Genomic DNA, 12,613 nt, shown 5'->3' with positions numbered 1-12,613 from the left:
TGTGTGCTATTTTGCTAATGACAGTAACAATAGGTGGTTTTGGGTTGGATGGCTTGTTTTCATCATTACAAATAGTCAGACACATCCAAGTTAAGCAGAGTTTCTAAGAAAAACCTTTATGTGTTTTTAATTAACAAATGCATTATAATTTGAACTACTATAATTCAAAACTTAAAAATATTTCAAAATAAGACAGTTTTGAGTACCACTGTAATACTGCAAGTATCATGTGATGGGGTACACTCAAAAATTATGTGCCTTAAAAATACTACAATTGCCATCAGGCTAGGTATATAAATTATACATAAAACCAAGGAATCTTATGTTTATACTTAAGTTCCATCCATAATCATTATATGTTTTCAAATATTCTAGTATTTGTAAAAAGTCTGAAATCTGAAACACTTTTGCTCCCAAGCATTCAGATAAGGGGTATACAACCTATCCTCACTTTTTTATAAGCAGAGATGTGCTTAGAGTCATGACTGCCAGCTCATTTCAAGAACTAGATCCTAAAAATTATTAAATGATAATATAATGATTCTGAATTTTGAATGTCCTCTGTCTATAGTTCTAAATGTTTAACAAAGATCTAAGGTGGATAAATAATCCCTTTGAATATTTGTTGTTTGTTTTATATTCTGTGATTCAAAAACCATATATAATTTATACTTTGAATTTTATTTAAATGTACATAGGACCTTGGCCCATGCACTCAGGGTCTTCTTCAAAACAGCAGTTCAGTAGCTATGATTTGCTGCCCAGTAAGATACAACTGTCAAGTAGTGGGGCAGCATCTCCAGCACATGGAGTAGGAGTTGCATGTTCAGGAGGCCCCTTCCCTTAGAAGCAGTCACCTGGAAAAGCTATGCATTTATTCCAGTAAAGCTGCTTAACGGTGGCTTAACGATGGAGTGGAATGCCTCTCCTTAATCTTCTTTTGTAATGCTAAGAACCACAAGGAGTAAAGGGATATATTATTATAAATACCCTGAACTATGACAAAGATGAATTTGATTTGAATATGGAACTCTTTATAAGCAAAATAAAGTCCTAGACCAAATGTAGTGAACAGAGATATGGAGTCATAATTGAAAGTGAGCTGACAGTACGAACTTTCTGGAATTATGCACAAACTTACTCTGAAAGTGACTGTCAAAGAGGACTGCTCCAGAACCCTTACCTTAGAACAGAGGTATGCGTTCCCGAGGTAGCTTCTGTGGACATAGTGTTTGTTTAAGTGGGGAAAGAAACAACATGTACATGTTTGCAAAATAAGATCAGTTTTATTACTTTATAGACATTCCTTGTAGATGAAAAATATACTCCTATCATGGAACTCTTTATAAGCAAACTTCCGAATGTAAGTAGAATTTCTGTCTCATCCTTTTTAAGTCTGTTGAGAAATCTGAATTTCTAATAACTACTTTGAAAAAAAAATGCCGTGGAATCTTTTCTAAAAGCAGACGCCTTACGTTTCACTTTGCTTCTTTTGGATTAGCTTTGTACCTCTGCTAGTCAGTTTTTTATTTAGTGTATCTATCTTTGTTCCCCCTGAGAGACTCAAAATGTACTTTCTTGCTGTTAAATTATCATCAAGCTATTGAACCAAAGTAGAAAGGAACATCTATGCCCGTGGCTATTAATTGTTCCACAGTGTTGAGAACTCTTGTTCACATTGCTTGTAGCAAATGCCTTTCCTTTCTTTAAAAAAAAAAAAATGAAGCCTTTGTATCTTGGTAAATAAGAGTATCAATTAATTTAGAGAAGGCTCAAATTTTACAGTGTGACCTAAAGACTGTTTCAGCTCTGGAGCTCCCATTGTGTCTGTCTCTCACTGATGAGAGTCCCCACAACTGCAAGGCTGTGGTCCAGCAGTGACGGTCCCAGCCAGACTCACTGGCCACGCATGAGGAAAGGCGCTGCTGTATACAGTTTGACTGGAGCTTCCAAATGATTCCATCACACCCATCACAATCCAGGTCAGCCAGGCATCTTTCTTCATTGCTAAACTGAAATAAAAGTAAAATGGAGCATGGAAGCCAAAGAAAATTGTTATCCTTTCTCAAAGAGGTGAAGACAGCTCAATTGCAACATATTTTAAGCTTCAGATTTGACACATTTGATTGGAAAATTGTGTGGCCTTTCTAGTTAGGGAGCAAAATGGTCAGCAGTTCACACTTTTAAAAAGTCATGGGGTGGTGTTTTTACCACAGACTGATAGAATGTTCTTTTATTCTGTCAAGTAATAACTATTGCACAAATGTCTGTTATTCTGCAGTTTGGTGATTTAAATGCTGTGTCTCCTGGAAATCTGGATAAAGGTAAGAACTGAGAACTTTGAAGGAGTTTTTGACTGAGATCCTGTGAGAGGAAGCAGCATGGCTGCAGCACTGAGATCCTCTGGGATCCTCTAGTGTGCAGACCAGGAAGAAAGCAGCAGCTAGCTGCCTTGGGCATCCCTTGTGATGTTGTTGGGTGTTTCCTCATGTCTTCTTCATGTGAAATACACTGAATGCAGACAATTGAATTTAAATGCAGTTCCAGACTTCTTTAAACTTCATCACAGAAGTTCACTATAAATAAAAAAATTATTGACCATGGCCATAATTCTGAAAGAATATTCTAAAATTGGACCAGAGGGTTTTATTCAAAGCCAGGCAAGAAAAAGACCCCTTAGCTTACCCATTTACTAGTCAGCTAACTTCTCAATGGCAAAAGAACTCAGAGGTAGCAGTGATGTGTATTGTAAAACCACAGTGATCAGTAGTTCAGTTGAGAGGGTAAATAGATTTCTATGATGGTATTGTCAGTCTAGTGTCTGCTGCCATGTGTACATGATGTGCCCTCCTGAATAACCTAATGGTCCATAAAACAATGCAGTACAAAGAATAGAAGGGTCAAAGGTGAGTTGAGTAAGACTAGAACACATAAATCCAATCCAATTTTAAAAGAACAATTCTTAAAATGACAATGCAGTTTTAAATCATGGCATGTCTTTCAGGAAAGCAACACCACTGTAATATAGTCATCTTCTTGCTTGGAACTTGAAGAATTGTTACAGTTATTAACTTTTCTAGGAAGAAATACAGTTATACCTTCTTACCGGAGAGCCTCTAGAGAAACTGAGGTCAGAGGTAGGGCTTGGGAGTCTGCAAAAACATGCAGCACTGTTTCCCCAAATGTGCTGCCCCAAAGTTTCCAGAGTGCCCCTCTGTGTCTGTCTGTATCACCGCTCTTTGGATATCCCTCTCTGACTTGCTGTTAGTGCTGCTCTTGGCTTAATTTCCATTTTAGTACCAGAGCAGGAAAATGAGAAGGTTAGTCTCCCCCAGCATGTTATTGCTGCAGAGGTACAACCTGTGGAATTGCAGTGGTAACCTGAGAAAATTAAGTGAGTGATCACTTACCTCCACTCTTCTTCATAAAGTGAAGAATCAAAGAATTTGATCAACCCCAAGAGTACCTTACTATAACTTTTCTGCAACAAAACGCAAGTGTGTTTCCAGAATGGGAGCACAGCTGGCTATCGAAGTGCACTGAGGACCTGGAGAAAGGCCTTGCTTTGTTGCTTGTCCTGAGGGACCCTCTCACTCAGATGACAGGGTCAAGTCAAATAGATCTAAAACTCTGAGTTTGCTCAGACTGGTTTCTCAGAGCTATTTCTATCTGCAGCATGATGGATAAAGGGACCCCTCATTCATCCCTTTCCTGCCTGCCCATGGTGGAGCTGCTACTGCCTCCTATATGAGTTTCATAGTTTTCCAGTTGAGTTTTTCAGTTCAGGAGAATGGAGGCCAGAATTTGTGATCTGCCATCATCTTTTTTTTTAAAGATTTATTTATTTATTATATCCCATTTCCTTCCCCCTCTTCCCACCCTTCTCCCCCTCTCCCTACTCCTCTCCCCCTCCCTCTCCAGTCTGAAGAGCAGTCAGGGTTCCCTGCCCTGTGGAAAGTCCAAGGTCCTCCCCCCTCCACCCAGGTCTAGGAAGGTGAACATCCAAACTGGCTAGGCTCTCACAAAGCCAGCACATAAAGTAGGATCAAAACCCAGTGCCATTGTCCTTGGCTTCTCAGAAGCCCTCATTGTTCGCCATGTTCAGAGAGTCCGGTTTTATCCCATGCTTTCTCAGTCACAGTCCAGCTGGCCTTGGTGAGCTCCCAATAGATCAGCCCCACTGTCTCAGTGGGTGGGTGCACCCCTCGTGGTCCTGACTTCTTTGCTCATGTTCTCCCTCCTTCTGCTCCTCATTGGGACCTTGGGAGCTCAGTTCAGTGCTCCAGTGTGGGTATCTGTCTCTATCTCCATCCATCACCAGATGAAGATTCTATGGTGATATGCAAGATATTCGTCAGTATTGCTATAGGATAGGGTCATTTCAGGTTCCCTATCCTCAGCTGCCCGAGGAACTGGGGACATCGCCTTGGGCTCCTGGGTGCCATCATCTTTTTGATGGGGTGCAGCTGGTTCTATTTACTCTTTCTTAACCCTGGGACTTCCCTTGGCTACAAGTGGAACATGAAGTTTTGTGGGGTTTTTCCACAAAGAAAAAAATGAGTTATATCAGTGTAATAAAATTTGGGAGCAAAACTGAATAATATATATGTTTAATTTCCAGAAACAAATTATAAGTATTTACAGAATTAGTGCTTCCAGCAAAGATGTCCTTTGTGCATGTTTAAAATCTCCCATTACCCCTTCATTAGTTTGCTTTTTCTTAGCATATGAATTAAGAATTTATTCAGTTTAATGTTTGCTGTCTGTAGAGCAATAGTTACACAGTAGTTAGACGGTGAGTCACAGTGTGGTAGTGGTTCTGTGGAGCAGCACAGGCCTCATCTACATTAAGTCAGCATGGACCAAACACAGCAAACATTTGTGCATGCCCCCCCCCATAAGATCAGTATTATATGCCAAAGTGACTACATTATGATGGCACAAATTATGCTATTATTCAATACAGAAATTTTATATAAAATTCCAAACTTCTGAAAGAATTGTGGCTGTCTCACTGTAGCACTGATGGGAATAAAATCCCACGAGAGGAAAGCCTACAAGTTTCCTCCCCTAGGGAAAGCCGAGGTTTCTCAGTGAGCTGTTATACTCGGGTGATCCTGAAACATGCGTTGATGTCTTCTGGTGATGTTTGTGCAGATGAAGGCAGTGAAGTAGAAAGCGAGATGGATGAAGACCTGGATGATTCTTCAGAGCCTCAGGCCAAAAGAGAGAAAACCGAGCTGAGCCAGGCGTTCCCAGTGGGCTGCATGCAGCCAGTCCTGGAGAGTAGTGTGCAGCCCAGCCTCCTGAGCCCCGTGCACAGCGAGCACATCGTCACGAGCACGCAGACGATCCGGCAGTGCAGCGCCACGGGCAACACCTACACAGCAGTCTAACAGCACGAAACAGTGTCTCCAGCTTACTTTACCCTGGGCTTAAGCTGAAATTTTATCAAGCCTAAAGGTTGACTGTTGTCAAAAGTCTGTCTGTGCTGAACATTACCTTTTTGGAGTTGTGAAATGGAATGGGTGTATGTGTTTTTCCAGGTTTTTTTTTTTAACACAAATTATTTGCCTTTTAATAATAGGAGTTTCTCCCCACTCCCCCTTAGTTTCAGGTGTCAAGAAGGATTTTTACAACACGTAATGTCATTGTTTTTGTTTTCTCATACTTAAAAAGTAATTTACATTTTGTAGCTTAAAAATATTTTATTGTTGATTGTTAGTCTTGGTGTATGATTTTATGTGTAAGTTTTTTAATTAGATGCACTTCTGTGAAATATCAAAAGAAATGAATTTCTTTGATTTACACTGGAGGCATGCCCATTTGGCAGCAGATGCATCAAATTTGCTTCTGGAAGGTGCTTTTCATTGGACAGAACCATAAGACACTATTTTGATAACATTTTGGAGTATGGAGAGAACACAGAGCGTTTTTATTATAATGATAGAGGGTTGGGAAGGTCATCTATTTTTCTCTGAAAAAAAAATTGAGCTGTGCATTTATCAGTTCAGGGTAAATGACAAAATGGCAAGAGATTATGCTAATATGTACATAATTTGTGTACATAACTATTAAACCATGTTAACAATGCAAGCTTCCGTTAGACATTGACTTTTAACTATTATTTACATACCAATTCCTCTGTTTAAAGACTACTGATTCTGTATTGGGACCACTGCACAGATGCATTCTGCTGTTAAGTGGGGCTGTTATAGTTAGATACTGAAGCTGAAAAATGACTTGACTTTTTTTTTTTAAGTGTACATGCTACTTATACTGAGCTGGACATACAGGAAACTATTCCATTTGGATGACTTTCTTTTATTCCAGGTCTTTTTTCTAATAGTAGTTCAATATGCTGCTATTATAAAAAAAATGTATAGAATGCAAGGAATGTAGCGACCTGCATATTGTTATTTCCTGGTTTCTAAAGTACATGGATTTAAATTTTACACAGAACCTGAAGGCAGTGTGACTGGCACACCTCACTGTTGCTGACCCCGATTCTGTAGGATTTGGATAGGTGGCTGGATGGACCATTGCCATTGAAGAATGTACATCAGGGATCATCGTACCTCGGCTATTACATGGTGCCTTAAAACAGAACTGAGCTAAGGTTTAGTAAGGTTTATTTTGTTCGCGAATAACTCTTCAACCCATTTGGTAAAGTGTGCCTGTCGTGCTCAGACTCCTGAAGTAAGGACAGGCCGCATGTTCTTCAAGGGGAATTGAGGGGAAAATGAAGCAACACAAAGAGACAAAAACTTCAGTTTCTCTCTGAGTGATTGGGAGTGGACTTGTCTATGTTTTATCCTTGGAGCTGAATATCACTTGATTATAAATCAGATTGCTAAGGGTGTGGACTAACAGGCTAGTTTTCATACAAATATGTTACATAAAGGTCATATGTTGTAGACTATTCTTATCTAGTCACAATTCTGGAAAGCTAACAGAATGGGCAGGTACTTATTGAAGTGCATCTTTTCAGTCTACATGTCTGTCTGTGTGTCTGTGTGTCTCTGTATACACATGCACACATGCGCACACACATGCGCACGCACTCACTCATGCATGCACGCACACACTTGGAGCAGGAGTCTGCTACAGTCAGAAGGTGAGACCCTAAAGAGCACAGGCTCATCTTGTTTTATTTTGCATGAAAACCAAGGTTCTTTTCAGAACTCAAATTAACAACAACAACAAAATAGGACACATTCTTTTGTTTAAGTAACTATAAAAATAAATCAGTGAAAGTCAATAAGTAAGGAAATCAATAAAGCCAAAAAAGAAAAGGAAAGCACAAAACAATGTTTAGATCACTACTGAGGCCTGTATTAAAATGAAGACTTCATCTTTCCAGTTGAGTTGGGTGAGCAGTGTGGTTAAGGAGATAAGGCTGCTCCAATCTGGAAAGTTAAAAATAACAAATGGCTTATCAGGAAACACAGTGTATTGAAACTGTTTTTGCCTGATTGTCTCAAACTTCTGAAGATCAACAGCATTTCTTACATTAAAATGTCATAAACATAGTTTTTAGTGGGTTCTGATTTTGTATCGAGGAACTTACTCACACCTGTCTTCACTGGCATCCAAGCATGATTTCATTTACTGAAGATTCCCAAAGGCAATGAATTTGTAAACCCCTCCCCTGCATCATAAGCTCCAAAAGACCATGGATCTACTTCATTGTGAGTTAGAGAATGTTTACACATAAAATTTAAATCATCATATAGCTCTCTTCATTTTAATTCTCCTTCCTGAGGTCTTTCCGTTTCCTGTCTCTAACTGTCATCAACAGATGGCGTCGTGTCTGTATTGGACCAAATGTATTTACTGGTGTCACTGTGTTTATTGGTTGATTTTTTTAATGTATTTGTATCACTGCTTCATTTAATTTAATGTTGGAGATACTTGTATCATGAAAGGAATCTGCTAACAATGGATAGATATAGACTCATCAGAGTGAGGGACTGAGTGGCCCTCCAGAATTCCACATTTCTTCCACTTGTTCATGGTTTATTCTAAATTAGGACAGAGTAGATATTAATAAGCCTTGTTATGATTGGAATTGACCCAAAAATATTCTGAAATCTTCTATAAATATTTAGAAACATTAATCCTATTACACTAGTGTAGCTAGTTCTAACCAGTGCACACAACAGAACACCAATGGCTTATGACACTTCTAGCTATTTGTAGTACACACTTGGACACACATCAATTTTGGATTTGAATTGTGAAATATATTAGACAACAAAACAGTAATTCATATGCAGGCATAAGCTAGAACAATCACATGTGTTGTAGTCGTTTAAGATTTGTTTCCATTTTCCATTCCCAGAAACTGACTTTTCTAAAAATCTGCATTACATTGAGACTTCATTGTGGACTTACTGACACAATACAGATTTTAAGGACTTCTGGTATTTCTTGACATTGGAATCAAATGATAGTCCTGAAATACATGAGTGCAAATCAAGTGCTACACTTCTGGTGAGGAAAAGGGAAGGGAGGTGCATGAGCTATTGGTACATTTCAAGAAGAGCTATCTCCATGTAATACAATCGAATATTATAGGAATTGTTTAATATTAGCAAACACTTGGAGAATTATAGCCAAAAGATTTGCACTTCCAAAACCAGTGAACAGTGAGTGGAATGGGTGAACCTTCTCCTGGGAACACAGGGCCCAGTTTTTGCTGTTTTATTTCCTTTGGATACGAAGTTACTAAGGATTTGCATCCAAATCATGTCTGGATTGACTGTGTGAGTCTTACTGCCTTTTCAGAAATCTGCGTTCCTTTTCGTGATTTCCCTTGTACTGTATAGCACGGTTCATGCACCTCTCTTTAGATGGTGTACTTTAAAAACAGAGGTAAAATACACAGATGGTTTTTGCGCTGCATACATAAAGTTAGTAGTGTGCAACATTAACTGCCTTTGATTTGTAGTAGATGTGCAGAATTGAGCACGTTCTTGCAGAATGCTGGAGATGTCAATCAGGAGTGAGTACTGCTTCCATGCTGTCCTCATGGGCCTTTTTACATGGACACACTCTCTAGAAGTGCTTAATGCATTTTCAGTTTTTAAAAGATTATTATTATTATTTGAAATGTCTAAAATAACGCTGTGCTTGCAACATCGGTGTAAAAACAACCAAGTGTGTGACTGTGATGGTCCTCATTGCGTGGACACAGTAAAAAGTCAAAAGCTTGACTAGTCACATTTGTACACAAGGTGAGGCAGTGGTTATCTGTAACAGATTGACTTTGTCATAACCTCCCTCTCCCCAAATTCTTTTGAGCAAATCAAACCATCCAGAAATGAAAATCAGAACTCTCTGATCTCTATGGATCATGTCAGAGTATGGGGGAGGAGGGCTGGCATGCAGTGTTGTTGAACACGGGGCTGTGACTGGGTCAGAGCAACCTCCATGTCCACAGTAGAGCAAACCCCTTAACAGAACCCTAGTATTTCTGCGAGTCTGGTGATTTTTATAAGACTGGAATTGAAGCATTAATTCGGTGCTGAGTTCTAGTCTTAGAAAAGCCCTTTGCTGTAATGCCTTGTATTAACCCTTTGAGCATTGTAAGATATACAATGGGGGATAAAAGCCTTTCAGATCATTTATTTAGACTTAAAAAAGTAAAATAGCCTCTATATCCAAATGTCTAATTACACTGTTTTTTAAAGGGGGGGTCAGAAAAGAAAGTGTCTCCATGCCGAACACTTGCATTTTATATACAACTCTTAATTTTACTTCAAGAGGGCTTGATATATTTATTCCCAAATATTCACTGCCATCTAAGTAAGTGTACTGTTTACAGAAGACAAAAATCAGCTTTTCTAGCATCATGTGACTCTCTAGAAAAGGAGGACACAGACATTGGCCTGTGCAGGCCTATGTTGTAACTGATTTCTGCACACTGGAGGTACCTGATTGCCTTTAAAAGGTATAATAAAATAAAGGGTTACATTTCTTCTTTTTTCCCAAAACAGAAGATCTCATTTATTTAGCTTTAGAAAGTACAAATGTAAGTGGAGCCTTAGGAAGAAATGAGTTCCTTTAACCACAACTGAACTTGGGATAGTTAGGTCTTTGAAGTTGCATCTGTCATAAAATACTGTTTGGAAATTCTTACGGGGCATCATAGTATCTGTGCTCCAATGCGTTAATACTAATAAGTCAGAGAGAGACAGAGTGGCGAGCAAGGCAGTCCCTTGCTCTGAGCTCTTCTGTCGGGAGATGCTGTGACTACTGCTTCAGATATCTCTGAATGTCATTCTGCGTACAACATTGCTGATTTCTCTGAGGGAACTTCTGGACAGTTGATCTGGTCCTCCCCCGTGTGACAGACCACAGAGCAGTGTTGTCTGCTTATGTGCCCGCACTGCCCTTGCTGGACACAAAAGGGAGTGTAACCTATTCCGATGTCTGCTGACATCCGTAGCATAGCGCAAGTGTCCGCACGTTGCTTTTTAGGCAGTTGAGGAAGTCAGACCATGCAAATTACTCGTGTGTCAACATGCAATCCTCAAAGGGTTTTCCTTTAGCTCTCTTCTTTTGACTCTTCATGATGATTTACTGTAAATGCTTCTCAGTTTGCATGCCTTGCCCATTGCTGCTAGTGATTTTATGTGCCAGTAGACCTGAGTTTAGTTTACCAATTTTACTTAAATAGTAAAAGCCGCTTACAAAGTGACTGCCTAGGATCAATTCTCCTTTTGTTTAAAGGGATTGGTGATATGTCTTCTTAAAAGAAATATTTTGTCTCTTTTATTTGGTTCTAATATTTGAATCTTTTCCCCTTCTTTCCTTTGTTTTCTTTCTTTCTTTTTTTTTTAAATAAAGTATGACGTTGGGATTGGAAGCCCTGAGTAATGAAATATTTGGTAAGAATCATTTATGTAGTTCAGTAATGATGATAACAAATCTCCGTGAGAAGTTTGATTTTGGGGAGGAAAGCAAAAATGAAACTCTGATTGACTTTTGATGACCAAGTAAATTTTCCCGGAGTAAATTAGCATTTCTGAGCAAACGATTGCCTTGTTTTAGCCTACCATACGCAATTTTCTCTGAGCCGCTAAGGAAGGTATTAAATTCTATTCGTTTAAAAAGCATCTTTTGTACCAAAGCAGATTCTCTTCTCTGCTCATCTCCGTCATCGATTGGGCCTATGGTGGCGACCAATGCGTTGGCTCCAGAAACTTAAGTGAGTGCCTTGAGAACACTTGGGAATTTGTGCCTGAGGTGGGAAACTTTTAATTAGGTTAATTGTAGCGCTTACCAATCAGTGACTCCACTATCACTCAGGGCTTTCGTACCTTCTAGGTAAAACTTCTTTCGTTGTGGTTTTTTTTTTTAATACTGTATTTTTTTTTAAGTGCCATCATTTAAACTTCACTTAGTAAGTGGCAGATTACATTCTTCAGTCCCACAAGCACACAACATAGTAACACTAGGAGATATTTGAGCATTTATTTTACAATCGACTGAATATATTATGTAAATGAGGTAAGCAACTTTTGTAGAGATTGTATGTGTGAGATAATGTAATGTTCTTTTCCAGTTTTTGGACTACAGTTGAATAAACTTTTTAATTATTTAAAAACATCTTTACCGAATAACATGTGATGGTTTTTTGTATAATGTATTTGATTTTGTAAATACGTATTTCCTGATGTGATTTTTGTGAGAAACGCTAAATCTTTTAGTATACCATGTCCTCTCAAGATTGGCAGGAGCTAAATACTAGTTTGTGGGCAATTTGTATTGTATACTGTACAATAACTGGGGAGCTTTTATAATTATAAAAATACATATTAACTTTTAGTGTGTTGTTTAAACAAATGACTGGAACATACTAAAGATATTAGTAGGATTTTTTCTGAATATTTCAGACTTGAACTCAGGCTAGCTTTCTTGTGTTTTTCAAAACAAAATGGTGTCTTGTCTTTTAAAAATCAATAAATTTGTTTCCTTGTTACAAACATTTGAAATGGCTTGTCTTTCCCCCCAATCATTGTCAGGAAGCATATATCACACCACCTCCCCTAGAAGGGGCTCCATGTCATTCATTAGCTTAGAAACAAAATTAAGTTGTTTTCCTTCTTTGTGTCAAATGAAATTGGCAATATTTACACATGAACAGCACAAAAAGAGAAAACAAAATTATAGGCCCAGCAGGGGACAAATCTTACTCTCAGAGAAGATTAGTGATTGAGTGCTGTTTGATTTTAGACGCTGTCAGCATTCCCATTGTGGATCCAGACTTCTGCATGTTCATAATGTGTTTGTTTTATGTCATTTCACATTGATATTTGGCATTCAAGTTCCTTGCTTAAATTGAAATAGCTTTATTAAAATTCATTTTAATGCACTTAAGAAGACACCCTGCCCATCTTTTTCTTTGAATATGTGCAGAAACATTTTCTTGGATGTACATTTGTGGGTGATGAATGGAAATGATCATGTAATCGCTGCCATCAGAAAGGTCAAAATTACTTTTTTTTTTTACCTTTTGGACATTTGGTTGTTTTCAGATCATAGTATCTAGAGTCTTCTAAAGTGGGGAATAGCCAACTTTGAGGGTTTCTATAAAAGAGAAATA

General features: G+C 38.5%; 1 protein-coding gene across 3 annotated transcripts in view; it reads left to right on the top strand.

Moving 5' to 3' along the window:
• Rfx3 (regulatory factor X3) overlaps positions 1–12,257 on the top strand; it is a 256,520-nt gene extending 244,263 nt beyond the window's left edge. Inside the window, exons 16-17 of one of the 3 annotated variants that reach the window (XM_026781166.1) lie at positions 2,282–2,324; positions 5,158–12,257. In XM_026781166.1, the coding sequence (XP_026636967.1) occupies positions 2,282–2,324; positions 5,158–5,396 (282 nt within the window). In that variant the 3' untranslated portion in view covers positions 5,397–12,257. The remainder of the gene's footprint in view (positions 1–2,281; positions 2,325–5,157) is intronic. The other 2 variants (XM_026781165.1, XM_026781167.1) reach the window with 2 other exon arrangements.
• Positions 12,258–12,613: the final 356 nt, after the last annotated feature.

The sequence above is a fragment of the Microtus ochrogaster genome, chromosome 8 (genome assembly GCF_000317375.1).
Source record: "Microtus ochrogaster isolate Prairie Vole_2 chromosome 8, MicOch1.0, whole genome shotgun sequence".
Lineage (NCBI taxonomy): Eukaryota > Metazoa > Chordata > Mammalia > Rodentia > Cricetidae > Microtus > Microtus ochrogaster.
This window is presented reverse-complemented; position numbering and strand designations above follow the sequence as displayed.